At 45.6% G+C, this 23,043-nt stretch overlaps 1 protein-coding gene across 13 annotated transcripts in view; it reads left to right on the top strand.

The window, feature by feature from the left end:
* The window catches only part of LOC100117488, a 153,041-nt gene that overhangs the window by 22,277 nt on the left and 107,721 nt on the right, over positions 1-23,043 (top strand). For 9 of the 13 annotated variants that reach the window (XR_004345221.1, XR_004226997.2, XR_004226998.2 and 6 more), the window contains exon 1: positions 2,108-4,050. The exons of 1 other annotated variant lie outside the window; for it this stretch is intronic. Coding sequence is in view for 7 of the 12 variants with exons in the window: in XM_031925790.2 (XP_031781650.1) it covers positions 3,827-4,050 (224 nt within the window). In the remaining 5 variants the exon portion in view is untranslated. Of the gene's footprint in view, positions 1-2,107; positions 4,051-4,986; positions 5,055-8,524; positions 8,771-23,043 lie in introns of those variants that run through there. 3 more of the 13 variants (XM_031925786.1, XM_031925785.2, XM_016984338.2) reach the window with 3 other exon arrangements.

Here is a 23,043-nt window from a genome sequence, read left to right as displayed (position 1 = left end):
AGCTGGGACTTTGAATTCGCGAGTGGCGTATAAGTGTAACGAGGGCCTGATGAGTATGGAAGGTGAGAATATTTGTGGGTGGGAAAGTGTGGTAATTCCTGGTTGTTTCTTGTGTTTTCGAAAATGAGGCTCTGCTGCTTGTGTGTATGTGGGAATATTTATGGAAATTTTATGCGAAAGCTCAGAATTAGACCGGTGCAGCAGCGCCAGAGTTTGTGCAGCAGCTTTGGATCTTTGGATTTTGTTATTCATGATTTTACACATCATTGTTTTAGCGAAACGTTAATATAAATTCAACGTATAACAATGTGTGTGTGAAACATTGTTTTATCTACATTGCGTGCGTTATATTAAGATCAACGCTATCTGCTGTCCAGATAAGATATCCAAGCCATAAAAATCTACGGTCTAGTTTACACACCTTTCATTAGAAAATCCACGATTCCGTTGCGACAGCTATCGTGAATTCTAATACCAGCAAAATCATACATCCAATAAAACACCCAATCGCTCCAAATCTGCCTCGCGCACATCCACGTAATGGATCGCGACAACTTTCGAGCCACAACTAAATCTTGAAAAAAAGCATCGAAGTATGCACGCACTGGTCGTCATCGCTCTCCCGATCATTGGAAACAGTGCAGTCGACCGTTCCTCCTTCGCCATTTCTGGCCGCTCTCGAGGCCGGAAATCTCGCTTCCACGTAGCGCGGCCAAAAGCCACTCGCGCCCGATAAAGTCCCTCTCTTTCTCTCTGCGGTATATATAGATAAGCTCGAAGTCTCGGGTAAATACAGCGTATATATGGGGGACCGGTACAAGTCGTCGTCACGCGCCCGAACAGACGTTACTTGGGTTTCTGTCCACTTTTTACGGTCCGCTGTTACACTAATTTGTTCAGTGACGGTTTCTCTCTCTCTTTTTTTATTTTACTGCTGGAGTCTTACGTGAGGGGCTGGTTTTATACTTTTGATTAACGACTTCTGTTGATTTTCCCGCCGGTGTCTATTTCGACTGAAATGCATTTTTAAATCCCGATAATGACGAATCCAATTAATAAATTCGATTGAATACTCGAGAATGTACTCAAGGCACATGACCAGCACGCGAGTTAGCAAACGCGCAGCGGAGCATATTTCAGTTTCTCTCTCTCTCTCTCTCTCTCTCTCTCTCTCTCTCTCTCTCTCTCTCTCTCTCTCTCTCTCTCTCTTCGCGACTTGTCCACATCAGCAGAGGCACAGCCGAACTAATGACGACTCTATCGTCCCTTCCTGCTTCCAATACTTCGCGAGTTACTTCGTATATACCCCACCGACGCACTTTTTACACCCGGCTGTATTCAACGCTCGTCCCGAGAGTTTGGATGCTTGTTTTTCTCTCCCCTAAATGAGCGGCTTCAGCTCGCGCGCGCGCCGCGAGAAATAAAAAGTAAAACAGCTCCTGATTGAGTTTATTAGCGAAATTCGTGACGTCATAGCTCGCTCGATCCTCGTACGCTCATGGCTTTTGACAAAACTTGATGAATAACCGCACGCGCGCAGTTTCGCGCAGCGTTTGATGATACTGCGAATGGAAAAAAATGCTGACGCATCGCCTGGCTTTTATTCTATTAATAGACATAGTTGGACGCGACTTGGCGGCGAATTTTTTCATCTCCGTTTGATCGATCGTATTTTTTCGCGGATTTCGATAATCCCGCGCGACGGCTCATCATTTATCCAGGCTCTTTAAAAGCCTCAGCTGAGAAATCTCGACGTTTTCATCGCGAAAAAAGCGTACACAGCCATATGTATTCATAAACAGAGAGAGAGAGAGAGAGAGAGAGAGAGAGAGAGAGAGAGAGAGAGAGAGAGAGAGAGAGAGAGAGAGAGAGAGAGAGAGAGAGAGACCGGATTCCCTCTCTTCGTCTCTGACTCATCCTCTCTAGGCTGCTCCTTCGCCGCGACTTTTTATCTCCCTCTCGCTCACCCATACATGCACACGTCCGCGCACACACAGACACAGGCGACATGTGTTCTTCGTTCGGCGCGCTGTACACAGTACGCGCGGTATATATGCTTCTCTCTTTTCTCGTCTCCTTCGAGCCGCTCTGGCGTACGCGTCGTCGCGGATCAGTAGCCTTTCGAACCGCGCGGCGCGAGCGCCTGCTCTTTCTCTCTCTCTCTTTTTGACTTTTCTACGCGACTGTATTACTCGATGATTCGAACGGTGATCTGAAGACGTGTGCGCGTGCGCGCGCATGTGTGTGTAATTAAACACCTCGCGGTGTACAGTGGAATTTTTTTTGTTGTGCGACGATGATGCTTTGTTTCTGTGGTCAAGTGCGAGTTATCGTGCGATTTGTTCGCGATGGAATAACGGGTGTGAACGAATTCTGTGATTAGGAGGAGATGAACACAAAAAAAATCTGTTCGCGATTCTTTGCTGACATCGGGGAAGTACCGTTATAGGCGACGTCCCACTTTTCAGCGTAGAGAGAGACGACTCGCGCAATTATAATGCTAATTGCCGGCTGCGATTAACGACAATTCATGGCAATTAAAAGTGAACGTCGATGTCGATGCTTTCTGCTTATTTCTGAGAAGCTACGGCGTCGGTGTAATTGATTTAATCATCGTCACATTGCGCATAGCGAATATAACGACATCAATCGTTATATCACTTTTGCTGAAACTCGAAGCTGCTGCAATCAGAAGCCTCTTGTGGAAGAATCACTTTGTCAGAAGCAGCGAAACCGTATACATCCGCACGCAGCTGAAATTTCAAGGCCGCGCCGAAAGTGCAGAGCTCCGCCACCGCGCGCGCGTAATAGAGAGAGAGAGAGAGAGAGAGAGAGAGAGAGAGAGAGAGAGATAAAGTCGCGACCGTTTTAGCGCGAAGCGTCACCCAACGAAAGTGTCGATAATCATTTCCGAGGCTTTCGCTCACGGGACTCGTGGGAAAGAGTGTGGGAATTTTTCCGGTTTTCATCCTGTGTGCAGAAACCGGTGCGCCTATAGCAGACGTGACGCCGTGCGCGCGTTATGTACGGCTTTTTTCTGTGCCAATACGTGATCGAGGTTAGGAATCTAATGCTCGCGCCGAGCGATGCATTGGATTATTTTATGTACGCTTTAATAACATACCGTTTGTACGCGCATAATCAGATCGATTCGATTTCCATAAACGCGCGTCGTTCGTACACACGAGAAATTATGTCACAGGCGCTAATGAATTGATACTTGCGCAAAGTATGAAATCATAGCGTGTGCGCACTCTATCGCCAACTAATTGCCATCTCTCGCTTGCATCACACAACGTTTAATAAGCGAGTCTCGCTATCTCTTGAAAGCAACGCAGTCGAGACGAGCCTTATCTGCATTTCCATCGCGACGTGCAGTTTCTGAAACGCTGACGTCGCACTGTACCGTTCAGGTGGATTGTCTTCGCCGAAAGTAACTCGATCGTCTGGAAAATAAAAAGGAACGGCAGCTATTTTACTTTATAATTAATTGCAGAGGTTGCTCTGAGAGCGAGAGATAAAGTTGTCTCTTAACGACTGGTTTGCCATCGGCTTACATAAGATAATCGTAAACCTTATTTCTATCGAGTCTCGTGAGATAAAAAAAGCGTTGTTAAAGAATACCGACCTGCGCATTGCCGCGATATTAATAACCGAGATACGATCTTAACAATGTTGAACCATCGCAACTCCAGTCTCCAATAGCAAGGGAACATCATGAGCAGACCTCAACTCTGAACTCGCCGTGTTCGCGTGCGCAGTACACGAAGAAAAAAGGCCCCCTCGCAGGCGCGTGGGCGGCTAATAATAGAAAAAGGAGACGGCAATGCCAAAGTGCTGCGGCGTCGGCGGCGGCTGCCGCGAGGTCTGCAGCGGCGTTGAGACCTATCAGCCGCTGCAGCAGTACCAACACCAACAGCAGCAGCAGCCGGTGCTCGTTTACGGCGGCGGAAGCCTCAGGCTCTCCAGGGAGGGCAGCCGCACGCCCCGCGATCACGTGCGCAAGCTCAGCGTGCGCTACGATGCTGTCAGGCCCGCTGGGAGGGAAAGGTATATATCGTGTGTGGTTGTTTTGATTATTTTCTCATCAGGTTTAATTAACACCTCGCTTGATGTGTATTGAAATTTTTTTGTCGGTGAATTGTTTTTGTTAATAGGTCTCAAATTTTTATATAAATATCGATGTTTAGTAAACACTTAAATGCCTTCGAGAATAACAGCTCTGCCTTCGGTGGATTTCAAAGAGAGAAATAAGTGCCTCTTATCACGTCTGTAATATCTAGTTTATATCCAAAAAGATTATCGCGTATGGCAGTACCACCGGTTTCTCGAACCGTATAAGCAACATCTGACGATTGTCCATTTCCTCTCTTCCCTCTGTCGCGCAGTGCTCGTTTATGACTCGGTTTATGACATTGTTATAGTCAGTACTCTCAGCTCTCCCCTTCTGCTCCCTCTTTTCGGAACATAATCATTTCATTTGAGAGTTAACTCACGGGGGACTTTATGTATATATATGGCAATCTTATAATCTAGCTCAATTTTTACGTCACTTTTTTCGACGTCTCGTTATTTATTTATATAATTTATTATATTTTTATTCAAAATTTTTGAATAAATAAATCATCGGCATCTCGCGTGTACTGCCCTTGCTTACCTTTTATTTATGCATATTTGATTCCTCTCTAAAACTGGAGTTGAGGAATCGATCTTCGATAAAAGAACCACCGAAATGCATACGTATGCTGGAGAGAGCTTCTTTTATTTCAAATTCCGGGACTGCATATGAAAGTATTACAGATATTTTATTGCACTCTTTTCTGTGTAAGCCCCGAATATATATTTTTTTAAATAAAACTTGTACTCTTATCAGATTTGCAAAGCGCACTTTTAGTTATTTAAAAAATCAATGCTTAAACCATAAATCTCTCACACATTTTACAGTAGCTGAATATACTAAATCCAAATTATTTTCTTGTGTTACAGGTAAGCCGTCGACAGTTTCCTCTATAAAATAATTCATAAGCCTGCTCATTCTGAAACTCTCCAAATCGGTAAGCAACGACAATTCTACTTAACTCTCCAGCGTTTCCCAGTCTAATGTACAATTTATAACTCCATCACGCGTCGAAAGCGCGAGCGATACCTCGAATCAAAACGTGCGACGCAACCTACGGAGAAAACTCTCACTTTTCCTATAGCCCTCGCCGCCGAGGCGCACGAGAGCGTCAACATTAAATGCAGCTTTCGTGTTGCGGAGCCAGCTCGAGATTCGCTTTGTAATTACCATTTCTGATGCCGACGACTACGACGACTACGACGACTACGACGACTACGACGACTACGACGACTACGACGACTACGACGACTACGACGACTACGACGACTACGACGACTACGACGACTACGACGACTACGACGACTACGACGACGACTCTCCTCCGGGTTCATGGGTTAATCGTCGCAGCAGCAGCGCCAGCAAATTGCTGGCCGCTCGCGTGGCGCTCTGGCTGTCACGGTCGAGGAGACCAGAGAGAAAACGAAAAGAAAATTCGAGCCGAGTTCGCTCGCTCTTGTTTTGGCAGCTGCTGTTCCGCGCTGCATGTACCGGGTGAATTTTAAACGCTGCGCTTTCCCGATATTTAGGCCACGCGCTTAGTAATTTCTAGCCGAGAGCAATTAACTCGCACAGTACTATAGTGCGCTTGCGCGCGAGAGGAAAGTTTGCTTTTCGTTTTTGGGAGAGGCTCTCGCGGAAGTTTTAGAGTTTCGAAGATCAAAAGTAGGGCCGCCCTACGGGTCATATGCGCGCGCGATCTCCGCTGGCGCAGTTTACGCGTTCGCTTTCACGTGCGTGCTCGACGTTCGCTAGGAGTATATTTAACGCGAAGTTTTATGAGAGCACTGCGGCAAAGGCTCCTTTGAGAGGGACGAAGTGAAACTCCCGGTAATTAAATTACGAGTTCAAAATAAAAATTAGAAAATCGGTCAAAGTACGAGCCGCGTCAACGGTATCCGCATATCGACATATCTCTATGCAAACATTTACCTACAAGCGCAAACGCAAATTTTCTAAAGTCCCGAGCTAACACCGGTCGACGCGAGCGCTCTCTGCTCTCATAATATTTATCGCGATGAAACGATCTCGCGAACGGCGAAATTGAATTATACCGCGGAGCGTTGTGATTTTCAATTGTTCCTTGAATAATTATCCGCTTAATCGAGAATCGCTCGTTGGTTCGCCGTTGTTGTCACCGCTGTGCGCTCGCCGGACTCTGAATGAAAATTAATTTCGCTTTAGGCGGATTAAATTCTCTCTCGGATATCTTTCGATTCGTCACTTTGCCATTGTTACGAGTGCTTTCCGCAAATTTATCGCTCATTCGCGAATCGAAAGCGGATGATTCCGAAGCAATTACGCGATGTTATTGGCTCTTTTGCGCTGTATTTCTATATCGCTCGCGCATAGTTGAATTACAGCTACATCGATCTCGACGCAACTTCTAATGGCTCGAACTGTACTTCTGTAATACTGAAATAGCCGTATAGAATGCGAAATTCGCCAAACAAATAAGGGAACACAATCACAACGTGAAATCCGACTTTCACCCTTATAATTTCTCCATTAATTGGCGGTACACAGATCGCCAGAGCGCGTATCCTAAATTAGCCCACTGCGATCTAATCGAACGGTTAAAACACTTATCGCTCTAGTTTGCTAATTTATTCCTCGCTGTCCGAAATTCCACTATCCCGCGCGAAAACCTGATCCTGGAAAATCTCCCGGTGTAAAAAACATCCCTGTAAAATCGGAAATCAATGAAGCAACGGCCACTTCTGCATACACAGCATAAAAGAGACCGAAACGGGCGGTGCACTTTGCGAACAGGGTAGCCGAAGTTAGTAGCCGCCCGGGCTGCTATTCGCGGAAGAGTCGTATGGACTCTGACTCGCGGCTGACCCGCTCTTTGCGCCCGCTGTACGCTATATGTGTCCCGTAGGCGTGTATATAACGCGATAGGTTAGAAGCGTAGGTAGCGTGAGAGAGGATTATGTAAAGGTACGCGTTCTGTGTTTGTAACGCCAAAGTTTACGATTTGCTTTGTTTTGCAGATTTGGTACTGCGATTTTTTCTCTAGCAGTGCTTTGAGCACAAAGAGAAGTTTTTTGGAGTTGAATTTATTAAAACTGAAATGTTTTTAACTTTGAAAGTTGCTTTGTACATTCGTTTTTTTTTTAATTAGTCACTTGTTCTCCAAGTGAAAGGAAGAAAAATGCTAAATTTCGAAAGTTCAGCAACTTGTGGGCTAATCTGATTGCTAAAACTTCCCGTATCCCTATTCACACGATACAGCTCTCGCAGCTCGCTCGCTCACGCGCACACAAATCCGAAGACGAAAGTTTTACGGCGGCGCGTTTCATTCGTTTACCTCTTCTCACGACGAATTTGAATTTAACACTGTTACGTGTATACTCGCCCACTCGAAGCCAGCGCAGCTGCCGCGCGCTTTTTTCCACGCGGGTAATGGCGTTAGTTTCTTAATTAGGTGCGCAATAATTGATTTACCTAATTAATCGCCGCCGAATTTCCATTTTATTGGTGCTATTCTAAGTGAAAGTAGCCGCGGAGCGCAATTAGCCGATAAGTGAAAAAAAGCGAGGCAAACAATCGCCGCGTCTGATCCTAATTAATCCCCCGAACCAGCGCGGAAAAATCAACGTTCTACACAGTTTTCCCCGTCGATTCTTTTTCCAAAACCGTCACGAGCGCGACAGCAAAGTCAGCCCCTCGCGACAAGTCACGGACGGATGACACCGCAATTTTTCCACTGCTATCCAAACAGTCGGCCAAATAATCGAAGCCGGATTTTCCCTCTTCCCTATCAAGAAATTCGATTTTTGCGGTAGACTGCGCGGTTTGTGTAGTCCGCGGACTTCATTGGTTCCACGGCGCGACCCCAAAGCCCGTAATTTAGCGGCTGATCGAGTCGGCGTTTATTTTTTAAATCGCTGGGCGGTCGGCTTTTTAGTTTTCGCTTTGTTTTGATTCTATACGTTAATCCTGCGTCGGTTTCGTAATTGAGGGAACGCGCGGCGAGAAATTCTTCAATTATTCACAGCACAATGCTATATATACGGGTTATTCTAAAAATGGGCTTTGTCATCAAAAGCGATTAATATTCGATGGACCAGTTAATCGATCGTGACCTAGATTTCGGAAGTACCAATTCTCTCGGTATAAATTATTGATAACGTCGACTAAATACATTACCCCGCGTACAACTCGCGCGTCCGCATAACAGAACAATTACTCGCGGATAATAAATATTCAGGCGATTATCCTAATTGGCACACCGCACCAATTAAATTTAACGATACGCCTGTCTCTCTATCAAGACAATGGCCCATAGCCTTAATATCTATAACAGTATAATAGCGAGGAAAAAATCGGAATCTTCTCGCCGCATCGAGAGCTGCTTGGGAGAGAATTTAAAGAAAGCAGCGTGCGCGCACCGACTTGGTGCACATGCGCCGAGCGTTTTGAGCCTGCACTCGACGTTTACTATTCTCAGCGGCCGGCGACGACCTTCAGTCGCGGCGAGGCTGCCGCATCGCGAATTTCTACGTGCTGTTCGACTTTCCGAGACTGTCCTAATAAGGATGCAGACTCTGTGTAAGATGTAGTGACTGGTGACTTGTGGGATACTGACCGGTATTTTGATGCTCGTGACAGGCGTTGGGAATTTTGAATGGGAGCTACTGGGATGAAGTGAGTCCTTTTTTAGATCTATAGAGAATGTTTTCGAATGTAAAATTTTGACGCGTCTCGTGGTACTGTTTAAAGTGAACTACTTTGCGGAACTTACTAACGCACGTTACACGCTTACTAACGCTACTTAACGCACTCCTATTATCTATTTGTTGAAAAAAATGTTTCAAAATCTTATAAAATCAAAGTCAACAAACGCGGGACAATGAGAATTGTGCCATAGATTCGGGCAGAGGATGATCCGCGCACAATCGCTGTAATTGACAGATGACACCGGAGTTTTTTGTTGTTCATTATTGTCCCCCCTACATTGTAGATTCGAGTTTCGCAATTGTGATGCAGCAAGTTTTACGCAGGAGCTTGTCACGATAATGACTTCGGATTCAACAAACTGAAACATGTCCGTGAAAAAATCCATGTTTATTCCAATCAACGTTATAGCTGAATGCAAAGTGCATCAACAAATTAACTCCCGATCCAATATTTTTATCCACTTACGCTCACCCAAACATCATTACCATTGGTTTATTTTTCAAACTTCCAGGCAAGCGATTTCCAATCAATTTTCTCATCGCTCTCCCTGCAGCGACGTCATAATCAACCAGCCCACTTAAAAATCTCGAGTCAGACACTGCAACAGGCTAATTCTAGCTTAATTCCAAATTCCAAAACTTAGTCCTCGAGTATATCCAGGAACGACGAAAATCACTGACACACCTCCAGCTACCGTCGTCAATAACAATAAGGAAACTATCCTGCTACACACAGCCTCGGGACGAAGTGAGAAAAGTGCAGTCGACTCGTTGTATACAATTCCGTTGTAGTGGCGCGGCGGCTCGCATAGTGAAAGTCAAAAATAATTGCAGCAGCGTGTGACCCGGCTCTCGTGCCTCCCACGCGCTCGCGCTCGCAATCGTCGAAGAGATTTGTATCCGGGGCAATAATTAAGAGACCCAGGACGGCCGAGATGCGAATTAATTTGCGTGTCATTCAGAAATCAGGATCGATCGACAGCTAGATACCTTGCGAGCTTCTGGAGACCAGGGATAGAGTTAGATAAGACAGCTACATCGACGTAGTTATTGATTTGGCTAAGCAAGTTTTGTTTTGTTCATTACTTACATTGTTGAAGGTAAACGAATAAATATTTTTAGTAAAATAAACTTTTGTCACGTATTTACTCCGCGTTATCAATGCTTTTTTTTTAACCAACCAAACTCTTTTTCATAATAACCGGCTTATAAAAAATTGTAGGATAATTTTAAACGTTTTCATACCTATACTGAATTTTCACTTGACTACAAATCATTTATATACACAATTGAAAGAGCCGAATCGATGGCCAAAAAATCGCCCAGTTTCCGCAGTAATCGTCATAGGTGTGACAAAAAACACTCATTATCGAGTACATCACAAGAACACTGCTCCTTCCGCGACCCGATTGACCCGTATTATACATAGATACTCTAGAATTCGCATTATCTGCGCAAGAAGTAGTGCGAAACTCCGTGTACTTTGCAAAAAAGCGTAATAAAGCAGATTAATAGGAAAGATATAGGGTTATCCGGCATAAGAAGCGCGTGGGTGAAAATTTCTGTCCACCACAGCGTATTTATGGCCGGAACATTCGTATAGGTATATACAGTGGTATGAGTCTCTCGACCAGTAGCACACGGGCTCTCGACATTTTTCTCTCGAGAATTATGCGCCGGTGTAAAAACTCTGCACTTCGTCGTGTTCCCTAAAAAGAAAGGGAGGAAGTGAAGGAAAAGGATGGCGCAAGTGCGAGTCCACTGGAGGACGATTAATCGCCGAGTAACGACCCTTTCAATTAGAGATAGCGAAAAGGAAGCTGTGCGCAGGCTTTTATTCGCGCTCGTGGATCAGGTGCAGGCATTTTTTCATGCTTTATGTCTCACAGCTTTTTATTGATGATGAAATTAAAATACTTAATTTACGTTTTAAGTGTTTTTGAAATGTCAACGATTTTTTATGCTAATGTCCTCTATTATAAATCTGATAATAATATGAAGAGCTGCTATATCGTTTCCAAAAAAATACTAATGCAAAAGGTCAATGAAAAAAAAATAATATGATTTATAATACATGAAGAAGATAAATCATTTGTTTTCTTATTTTTTCATTGAATTTTTTGTTGTGAAAGCATACATTTATTCGTTATCGGTTCCTCTGTAGGTTAAATACCCATAGTTAACAGACATTGAGAAAAAGTAAAAGGTCATTGATTTCGTACGGATGATAAAACTGGTCATATTGATGCACTTATATAATATATAATTCTGTTATATACTATGATTAATTTCAATGTTATATATGTCTACATGACTTATATTTTGTATAAAACTTTTACATGCATATTACATACCTTGGTTAGAGAATCAATTATTCGAAAATTTCTGAAAATATGGTTTTATGCAATCGCTATGAATAAGCTTCTGAAAAGAATGTCAATAAAACACATACCAAATCTTTTTTATATACCAAAACAGGTGACGATAACATACGTTTTATATGACATCGTGCTTTGTATATATAGACAGTTATTTTTTACGATTACTAGCGACATTTATCAAAGCTTCTATCCCCTCCACCAACGACACACATCCTGCCTTCGAAACAAACGTAGCAACGCCGATGGCTCGACGCAGCGATTTCACAGGGAGGATGTGGAGCGGATCATTCGGGATTTCCGGATAGGGAGTAACTCTCGACTGACGTGGGTCAAGGTTCGCGCAACTGCTATAGAGTCTGCCGCATCACATACAGATGCGCGAGTGACCCGATTGGCAACTATATACTTGGGAAAAGAGAGCGAGTTGGAAATTCGCGGCGTAATGCTACACCGCTCTCTCATTAGATATTCGCGTGGCTTTCGAGCTTTTGCGGTTGCTCGGACAATCGCTATAGCTGCTCCGATTCTGCAGCTGCATATGTGCTCGGCTTTTCGCGCTAGTGCCGAAAATTCGAGAAGATCAATTCGCGCGCGTGGGTGTGTACAGTGGAATTTTACAAATATTTATTCGATGTAATCAGCTTTCGAATGCGTGTAGTTATTGTAACAATGAATGTTATTTTAGGAGTGCTGAATCAAACAATGCAGGAAACATATTTTTGCGAATGATCATGTCTGTTTATTATTTTCAAATTTTTGGTTCGCATACACATAGAGATAATAAATTTCAATGAAATCCTAAATAATCGGCTGTCGGATGTGTACCTCGGCGCGTATTTCGAAACTTAAGCGAGTTAGTTTCCGACAGCTGGAAAATCTGTTACCGTCGACATAATTGATATGCGACCTGGATTTTGCATCCCGCGTGATCCACGGCGTTAGCGCGAAAAAATTGATGCCGTGACAAAGGCGCAACAAACTCGACACTGACTGAGTTTTAATTTACAACTGTACGTATGAGTTTGCGAGAAAAGGAAATTTTATACCTCCATCCCATGCTAATTTCACGGAATCATCCTTATGTTAATGTAAAGGAGATGAGAAACATCCTACTCAAATGCGCGCGTACAGTAGTTTTCTCGCAATAACGCGTAAATACAACCCAATTTTCCATTCAACGACCGTTGGACCACACGGAACGATCTTATCGTCGTATCGCGGCAATTTACGATGGCCAATACTTCCAACGCGATAACTCTCATACACATCCGCGCAGCAGTATCATAGGTACGGGCAAATAGCAATCTAACCGTGTGCAACGCTCAAATCCCCGTAGACCCAGTCGCACATACATATAACGAACTGCTGCACAATTCGTGCAAGCTCTCTCGAATTGAAAGCGCCGAAAAGGCAAAAGCTCCGGGGTTAATAAGGAGGGAAGCGCGTGCGACTGCAAAGTAAGGTAAAGCGAGATGTGACCGTGAGCCCGTTGAAAATTTGCAGAGCGTGTGCGGTTCCCGTAAACGGTCCGGAGAGAAAGAAGGGGGAGAAAGGAGAATGAAAAACAGGAACGAGCTCGTCGCACTGCAGCAGCAGCGAGGGTGGGTGGGTCGGGTTATTTTTGAAGTCTAGTAGGGAGAGAGCAGCAGTATGTGCAGTGCACCGCTTCACTACTCTCTGTCTTTCAAGTTTTAAGGACGAGGCCTCGCGTAGTGTATCGTACGCTCGACTTTTCTTTCTCTCGCTGGCTTATACAGTCTATGAGGGAGGAGAGAAGAGGTTTTGTGCAGAGCGCGAGGGGTTAATGCCGGATGTCGGAGGAGAGAATCTTTTTCGGGAGATGGAAGAGTCGCGCGGCAGCAGCTGCGTGTATGCACACTCATGGATGTATGTAGTTGTTTAGATTTCTGTTGCGGTCGGCTTGGGTTTCTCGGGACGATTTTGTTTTGCCGAACCACGCTAGAGTGGAAAATTTCGAGTGGAATTTATTGGGATGGAAATCAGGTGGAGGGGAATCGAGGAAAAAATTACTCCGCGTGCGGTCGTGTTTATAAACTTTATGATCAGACACGAGCAATGAAAAACGTAATATGCCTCTGCGTATATATAACAGAAGTATAACGTATTTAATTTAAAAATTAAATATAAATAAACTTCTACGACTGAAGCATAGAACCTAGAGTAGAAACATACCTACTCCGCACATAGCTTCTCAACCTCTTTTCCGCAGCGAGGGCTAGCGCGCGGGTCACGAATACTTCATGCAGTCGATGTATATCAGCAGCGTCCGATTAATCTTGCAAATCGCGCTCTCGACATGAAGCAGCAGCGTAACGCAGAGTCGAGAAAATCCCGCGCGCACTCGAAACAGCGCGAGAGTAGTCCCGAGGCGCTAGAGGGCAGCTTTCCACTGCAAACACAACAATGCGAAAACAAATTTGATTCTCCACTCTATATGCTTGACCTTGCGCCGCGCGCGCACACTTGTCTATCTCCACCTTAACCCATTAACGAAAGAGTCGGATAGCTCTCTCTATCTCTCTCTCTGTCTCTGATAGAGCCTGTTAATTTCTGCGCCAGTGGCCCGATTCTTCCGACCTTCTTCTCCTTCTTCCGCTGGAAAAGATCCCCCCGGGACATCCATAGACTCTTTCCCTCTCGCTCGTCGCGCATACGTCACTGCCCTCGAAAAAGAGGAACTGCAGCTGACGTGTGTTTGCGCTATACACGCTAGGCGCGCGCGCGTGTGTTTTACCCTTTCCGACGCTGTTGCTTGACTTTTGTGTTTGGCTTTGCGCGAACTCGTGGATACGGCGCAGCCGGACGTCGCGGGGGACTTTAAAATTTATGAGCTTAAATTTTGGGTCCTCTTTTCCGCTGCTGCTGCTGCTGCAGGAGAGCGAGAGTGCAAGATCCTCAATTATTTATGGACGCTCGCAGCTTCTCATTACTCGCAAGCTCGCTCTTGCGGGATTTCTGGAGCAGCGCGAGCGTCACTGTTTGGACGGACGAACCGCTCGGAGCCGCTGATGGAATAGGCTCCTCGGCGGGAGTTTCGGATGACTTTGATTTTCGCTGGTGGCAGCTACTGCGATCGTTCGCTTCTGATTAACCGAGTGTATCTCTGTTTAATCTGCACTGCTCATTGACTGATACTACGGTGTGTAAGTGCTTTTTGCAAAAGCTCGGCTGGTTGAGCTTTGCGAGCTCAAGGAAGTATCTTACGAATAGAGATGTTTACCCTCCGAATTTCCTATCTCTACTTCGTTCCACTTGATAACATTTGAAGTTAAAATGGTCTTTCCAAAGCTTTTTAAAAATATTTCTGGATTATGCCGCTTTCGTTTATAATTGGATAGCCCCGCTTGGCATTCAACGTCGTCCCTTAAAATTCATATTCAAAAAGCTCGAGCATTTTAAAAAGTCTTTGAATCTTCCATCCACTTTGAAAGCGGAGCATCGTTGTAAATTAAACAATCATCGCCTTTATTCATCTCTGAGTTCCGGATGAAACAGTAGCCCGTCGAACGAAGCCAACATTTTATACTTCTTTGAGACATCGCAAACAGCTCGTCTCAAGCTCTTGATAAAAATTCCTTTGAGCGAAATCTCCCAGGAAGTGACGTTAAATCCCCCAAAGAAAGCCGAGCCCTCCGACAATTAAGGACGTCGCGAGTACGCGCTGCGCTTCCCGGGGGTAGCATTATGTGTACCTGCAGCGCTGAGAAAGAGCGCGCGGGGTAATCGAGAAAAGTCCATTACGATAATGCAATTTCACGCGGCCGATGCATCTCTCCGCTCGCTAGCTCGCACCTACTATTCGCGAGAGAGAGACAGAGAGATTAAAATGTGCTAAAGGATGGAGAGAGTAAGAGGAGAGGTGCAATGCGCAGAGTCCGGGTTATATGGCGGCTTGGTTTTTACTGCCTCGCAAACTAAACTTTATTGAAACTTTCTGCTGAGCTGGTACTGCAGGCGATGTGCGTATCTACGTGTGAGTGTGTACACTTTCAGGGATATGGGCGTGGGAAAGCGCGCGGGGATCATTCGGCGGATTTTTTTTTTATATTGACTGTTGATTTTCGCGGTGTTGGGATTTGCACGGATAGCTTGTTTATTTTTTTTATTTCCAGAGTGGACGACTGCAGGGGCTCAACGGGGCGTATGAAAAATATCGCGGATGTTTTTCCGAGTGCGGGATATTTACGAAGTGGCGATTTGTTCCCCATTGTGTAGCTCTTCTACGATGGATGGAATAAATATTGCCTCTGACAGCAGGTCGATTTCGAAAATGGCTCCTTTGATTCGACAAAAATATAAGCAGCGCGAATTATTAGCATTTAAAAATATACATGCCATCGCGATTCGTTCGCGTGGCTCATTAGCATACAACAATTCGGTTCAATATACGACGCCGCCTCATTAATATTTCATCTCGCCGCGCGCGCGTTCGAAATTAATTTAAAAATCGAGGAGAAATCTATATACTCTTACAAATACTCACCGGCGAAAATTAAAATTAAAAGTACAATCTCGTCGGACAGAGAGGAGAATTCGTTATTACGAGATTTACATATAAGCGAATTTTTTCCTTGCTCGCCCTTAACGTTTCATTTAACCCCGCGGTATCATGGCTTTCGCACCGTTTCGAGTTCGCGTGTGTTTTTAAAAGAGCTCATCAAATACGCGAATCGCACCTTGAATAATTCACGGTAAGACCTGTTAATTGGGAGCTGCGCGGAAAGTTAGACGATCTTCTCTCTCTCTCTCTCTCTCTCTCTCTCTCTCTCTCTCTCTCTCTCTCTCTCTCTCGGCGATGATGAGTCCGCCGCGCGAAGAAGTTTACAAGACGTCTCTGATGAGGAAGCAGCGGCGGAAGACGGAGTTACAGCAGCCACGGACGAGAGGCAGAGAAATGTAAAGATCGCGCGCGAAGGAGAAGAAAGGAAGAAAAACGTATATAGAGATAGCGGCAGGAAGTGAATGAGTAGAAAGGATAAAAGACTAAAATAGTCTCGCGCGGTGAAAAGAAGACGGGCGGAGGCTTCCTATATTTTTAACGCTCGACTGAAGGTTGGAGGTGGAAAATTCTAGAAATCTTGGTTTCTTCAGAGGGAGAGAGGGAAATCCAGTTATTCCGTGGCTATTCAATGCGATTCTTTCATGCCATCGTATTAGACGCGAAGCTAATGAATCTCTGAAACTTCTTCCGTTGACGGTAAGCTCCAGCGGCGGTGCAGGAAAAGAAAAGCCAGCTTAACGAGGCGGGTTCATTATTATTATCCAGACGATCGTTATGAAAATAATTGAAAATCAATGCGACCAAGTATTCTTTGATTCGCAGTGATAAAAATAAAATCATGAGACTGTCATCAAGCGCATTCGCAACGAAACCTTTGTCATTGCTCGTCTGCAGGCACAGAGAGCAGTCGTCGTTTCCCTCGACATATCCTCTAATCGAATCACGGACCCTCGTGCCAATCGTTCAGCGAAACGAGCATAGTCCTCTCCCTCTCGGATGGATTTATCGCGTGCCGTGTGCACACATGCAGCCGAACAGACGCGCGAAGAGTTTCCGCCTGGAAGGAGCTGCAGTATAGCAGCGCGGAAGCCGCGAAAGTGTGGCTCGCAAGCACTGTATAGATGCTGCCCAGAGGAGAGAGAGAGAGAGAGAGAGAGAGAGAGAGAGAGAGAGAGAGAGAGAGAGGGGAAGCCTTACTAGGAGAGCTGTACGGGAGAATTGCGGTGCGGTGCGTCGCTGGGGGATTTTCAGGGCCGAGAGATGATGGGAGGGACGAGGATCGCTGTTGTTGTTGTTTGCGGAGTTGCGACGCTCGCGATAGTCTTGCATCGGGTATAGATTTGTTTCCATTCTAGCATCAGCAGCCAGATATATTTGCGACGTGAGACTACGAGTGCGATACGTGCTCCTCGGAAATGAATTTAAATTTCGACCTTAACCCACTTTCAGATGCCGTACTCGCGGTCTCTCGTGTCCGACATACGTACTATACTCGTGGCTAATCTAAGTTTGAGAGCGGCGCGGTTTAAAAGAGCTTGGAAAAAGTTAAATAAGGCAATTATGAGCTCGTTCTACATGCACTCGCGTCGGTCGTCGGGAGAAAACGTAGTCGCCAGGAATTCTTTGAAAGGGAAAAATTTTAAAAGAGTCCAAGCTTTTTTGGTAGTCGCTCAAAAATTGGCACGCGCGAGCCTTTTTCTTATATGAATGCGCGCCGAGCTTCTCTCAAAAATACTCTTGAACTAGAGAACTTTGAGGAAGGAGTCGGCGAATTTCGTAGGCAAATCTATATTTCACACACACGTAGCTTTCGAGTATTCTTCAACCGCTGATATTTCAACTTTTCCGAAAATTTTCCAACTTTTATAATAGAGACCGTTAAAAAACTTACACTTGTAGACGCTATATTTCGAACTTATATAAGAAAGGAAGAAATTCGTGTAACCTTCGAAAACGAAAACACTCGTGTAATACTCGAGTCGCGGCGGCAGCAATCATCCCGCATAAATAATCCGTCGGTCGGCTTAACGGCACGTGAAATAATGGCTCGGAATCGCGAGCTAGCGAGAGGGAGAGCGAGAGAGATTCATCGGGATTCCGCTCATCTCGGCGCATTGTCGCGTAACTAATAGCAATAACTGAAGTTCTGGCTCGCTTTCATGGCCGATAGCGCGAAGTGGGGAGGCTGCCTACATAGCGCCATTGTTAGCTTGTTTTCAAAGCGAGAAATTGCTGCTGCCGGCCCCGGGACACGGCACACCTCATGCGCGAGAGATGATACTCTCTCTATATTCGAGGAGGAACTGCGCGAGAGAAGCCAATACTCGATCCCGGCGGGGATATAGGGTTCTCTCTCTGCGATATTGGATAATCCTTTAACTCGATCGGGGAGAGATGGCTTTTTGATAATGTCGCCCCCGCGTACTTTTAAAAAAATGACGGGATCCACAGTGGCTAGTTGATTAAATTGGATAAGAGAGCTCTGTGGTACATTTAATTTTTTTGAAAGACAACGAACTGAGACTACAAATTTATTTTCTTTTTGTTACAGGTGAGTCAGAGAACCTACTATTTATATTGCTTTGTTAAACCACGTCCGCAACGTAAGTTATCCACATAGAAATTAAATCCAGATGCCAATATAAAACATCGCGATTGAATCGGAAGCTTTGCAAAATACAGCCGCATAATTGATATCATCTGCCATTGAGTCCGCAGTGAAAGGGGCGACTTTCGCCACAGGAAATCTTTTATCACGAAATAACAATATGTATACGCATATTATAATCTCTGCTTTTTAATTAAGCACGCAAATTATTAATAACACGCTTCGCTGGCTTTTTGAAAGTCTAGGGTTTCCGCAAGGCGGCCGATTGTGCTCGCGCTCTCGACTCTCCGGGATGTGTATAATATACAGCCAAACTCGCGGTTGCGTACATTCTCCGCATGAATAACACACAATGCGCACGGAACGGACTTTCCCGCACCCTCTCTCCCTCTACGTAAATAAAATAATAATCGCCTATCGCGGATCCAGCAAATTCCGCAGCCAAATTAGCACGTCTGAGTTTTCGAAATAATCTCGCGAGGGCCGATGCCCCCCGAGCGCCGCAATATATAAGTCGTTGGACTTTCGCGTGTCGGCGGGCAGTGTAGCGGAAACGGCCGAATATCCGGGCGGATATTGCGTGCATAAATTGAGGTTACGAAAGATCTGAAGAACCGGTAATTTATCGGCGTTTAAGCCTCGCTTGATTAAACGTCACTGTCGCCCATGTAATATACGTCGGGTTATTGTACACCGCGACCGCTAGCTACCACGACGATCCGCATTATGAATCACCCGCGGCGCGGAATTATGCCTTCGCCACTTGTAAATTTTCGCGCCGTGATTTTTACGACGTTATAGGTATAATACAAATAGCGAGTATCGAAAATTGGTATCATTTACAGCCGTAATATCCGTGCCCCCGCGTCGATATCGAAAAATTTCAATCGAAGGCAGAACAACAACGACGTATAACCTAGTAGTGCAGTGGAGCATCGACGATATTAAAAAACTTCGACCCTGATGCGAAAAAAATCAATCGTCCGCCTTGAAAGGGTCAAAAAGCAGGACAGGCCGCGCGCTGCGAGCGTATCAAAGCCAGTGGACAACGCGTCGAATGATTTGGCGAGCGGCGAAAGAAAGAAGGAAAAAAGTGCGAGCGACAAAAAACGTGCGATATTAAATTGTCCTGGCGAACTGCCAGGCTCCACACTCCTCGCTGCTGCAACGCTGTATCCCGGCGTAGTGCAATTAAAGTCTGTTACACTTTCCAGTCCTCCGCTTTATCTCTTCTGCTCTGTCCCTCGTCGTTTACGCTCGTCGTTCTTTTACATTTCGTTTCGTGCGAAAATTCATTTGCTCTATCGTTCCCTATAGCATCAGTGGCTTTTTGAACTTGTCCCTCGGCTCGCTGCAGAGAGCCTATCTCGCATATTTCTCATCTGCGGAGCGTTGCTAATTGCTTCTCTCTCTCTCTCTCTCTCTCTCTCTCTCTCTCTCTCTCTCTCTCTCTCTCTCTCTCTCTCTCTTTTTCGCGTTAATTCGGAGATTGCGTAGGACGATTCTTGATGAATCGAGCGCTCGGTGTAATGTTTTTTAATTACCGTACACGACTGTGTCGCTCGCGCGTAATCTCGGATCTGGACGCTTCCGCGCGGAGTATACGTGGTGGGGAGTAAGTGTCTCGGAGATAAAAGCTCGCGGCAGCCGCAATTTACGAAGTTGGCGTAATTGTTGTGCAAGTCGGCTAATTGGCCCTCGGCTAATTATAGCTTGAACTTTGACGCTTTGGCTGCTTTGTGTGTACAGTTTCTAATTGAGGGCTCGCGTTGTCCTATTGATACTCTATGTATCGGTTACTTAAGCTGCATCGGAGCGTCTTGTTGCAGTTTGGTATCAAGGACAAAGCTCTTATTATTTTATAAGTAAAGAAATGCATGGTTGGAAATCAATCTATTTTCCAGAGAATATAAACGATCGCGTTCTCTAACCCCATCCTAATTGCGGATGATCCGCGACGGCTGCAATGTAGCTCAGAGGGATTTGCAATTCGTATAGCTGGAGAGAACGACGACGACGCGGGGAGCGAAACCTCGACCCCGTCGTTCCATCAGAGAGCCGTATAACGCGGATCTGGCGGACTGCGTTTTAAGACCGGTGCAGTTGTGTAGCGTGCGCTTCGAAATTCGACGCCCGTACGGGTGACCCTTTCGCTATATTGTTTTTCTGAGAAACGAGCTCTTGTACTCGCGCGTCGTTTAGTCGAGCGTGCAGCGAGAATTTTAAAGGGTACACCGCAGGCTCGATATGGATCGTTGCGGATCCGGTGATTGAGTGTTCCGCGCGAGATCGAGGTCTCATTTCGCAGTTTCGAGTACAGCCACGCTCGCTCGCCCTATTTTTCAACCGCATCCGAATTCCACGGATGACGATGCTCGCGGCAACGTCTGATCGCGCGTTATTTAAAAATATTGCGTTCGAAAATTCTTCAGACCTGACAACGCACACACCACCTCATCGCGCTAATGATACACTCTCCGTAGCCGGTCTTCTTTTTAATCAGTCCGAGTGGGTACGAAAGGGGAAGAAAGAAAGCAGTCGAAGCTCAAACACATGAATTCCAAATCCATTTCCTAATAGCTCGAGAGCCACAAGCGTGCGCATGCAGCCCCGACACACACACGTACCGCACATCTCCTCGACTTTTCGCCCGATATGTCCAGCGGCTGGGCCAGCTACATCTGTCTCGTGACCCGAACTCGACGCGCCGCATACCTAATGCGCCGAAACGCATTCGTCTTCGCCGCCGCCGCTGCAGCAGCTCTCGAGAGTTGCTCGCTTGGGAATCGTTGCATCGTTCGGGAGGATGACTGCTGCTCTACCGGACTAGAGGGTGGTTCGGATAGGTTCGGGGAGAAGGTGATGGATTGGAGGAAATTATAAAGGGTTAGCACGGAGGAGATGGATTATTTTTAGATCGAATTTTCCGTGGGATAATTGGAGCCATAGACGCTTTTTTCTCGGAACGACGTGATTTTATCGCCCCTCGCCGTGGCGATACTTTACGAGCCGCGCCGTATATATAAAGAGAATGATTGAAAGAGAAAACGTGTCACCGTTTGCGCGTAACCCAGCGCGATGATTTAATAACTCTCGTACATACAGCATGTAATATATAGCCCGCAGTAGTTAATTTTTAATCGTGATGGATATTCCTCGAAACGCGAGGAATTTCTTTACGGCCGACTAGGCCCCGATGGATAACGTTATGCTCTCCGCGTAACTTTGCTCGGGGTGAAAGTGAATCGCGAAATTGCGAGATCGTAAAGCAAAATTACAGGGCTCTTCGCTCGACTGCAGACGTCCGACTTATAACCATCTACTTCGGTAACATCATTACTACGGGCTTCACCGATAGCTATATACATACACCCATCTGTTTATACGAACAGCGATTCGAGTGCTCCAATAAGGGACGCGCGCCACCTGGTGTCGAATCGAATAAGAGGAGAAAAATTGACGAGCCGATATCAGAAAGGACATCGTATAAGTCCATTATATCGTGCTGTACAGAACGAAGTCAAAGGGTTTCAATATCCAAAGCAAAATTCAAAAAACTCTTCGCACAAGAAGCAGGAGAAAGAAGAGTCAGAGCCCGGCATAAGGAGGAAAATCTAGCCTGCAAGGGAAACTCTCCGGAGGATGTTCAATGGGCAAATTTTATGTCGCCGATAAATTCTCTCACGAGGCTTTGGCTTAGCCCCGAGAAGGAGCCAAGAAAGAAGAAGAAGAAGATGAAGACACCCGCGCGCACTAATCTCCCTCTCCGAGACTCGCGGCGCGTATACAATGCAAAAAGCAGGAAAGTCAGGAGGATGGCCCGAGGCCAAGAGGCGCAGGAAGATTGCGCGACTCGGGAATTCAATTTCGCGTGCGCGGAGGTTTCGGTCACCGCGCGGATAGCGGCATATTGTTCTTGTCGACACGTAGCTCGTCTTTGCTCTCTCTCCCCCTCTCTTTTATTGTGATTTAACAAATCCTTTCGCTGCCGCGGGATTGAATGAAGGGGGAATGCACTTATTGCCTACTTAGCTTCTTCTCTCAGTGCGGCCGGGGGAAATTAAATTTTGTTAGGGGCCACTTTGCTGCAGCGTGGATTATTTTATTTTCGCATTCCGCGAGCTGCGAGATTGCGACGATTTTACATTTTTATGCGAGTCTGAGTGTATTATCAGCTGAGCGAAAGAATGGCAAATTAATATACAAACTACATATCCGATTACGAATGAAAAGTGTTAACGCTGAAATAATTCCATCCACACCTCGACTCCAAACAAACTAATATCCGAGCAGCGCCGCAATAATCACGGCAGAAGATTACATTGATCCGCTACTTATAAAATTTTTCCAATTTCTCGACGCGCGAAAATACATTCCGCAACGAAACAAGTATATAGGTATATAAGAGTAAAGCCTTGCTTCGGTACCCATACTATGTATATAGATTATTGGCGCCGCGTAATCGGCTTTCCAGCAGCGTAGAGTTCGTATCAATCGAAGCGGGAATTTCGTGCGCATTTTTACGCTGCGCGACTCCCATTCGCTTCGCGAAGCTGTATCTGTAATGCCATCTTTTTTCCAATGCTATACGTCTTCTTTCTTTGCACCGCGTCTAACTGTGCTTTCCGCGACAAAGGCGAAGCTTCGGCTATCCGCGTGCGGAAGCAAAGCTCTCTATTCCGATGTGATTTACGTGTGTTTCGGTCTATATGCGGGAATGTCTAGGGGGT

The sequence above is a fragment of the Nasonia vitripennis genome (genome assembly GCF_009193385.2).
Source record: "Nasonia vitripennis strain AsymCx chromosome 3 unlocalized genomic scaffold, Nvit_psr_1.1 chr3_random0004, whole genome shotgun sequence".
Classification (NCBI taxonomy): Eukaryota; Metazoa; Arthropoda; class Insecta; order Hymenoptera; family Pteromalidae; genus Nasonia; species Nasonia vitripennis.
Note: the sequence above shows the minus strand (reverse complement) of the source record. Positions and strands in the feature narration are given on the sequence as shown.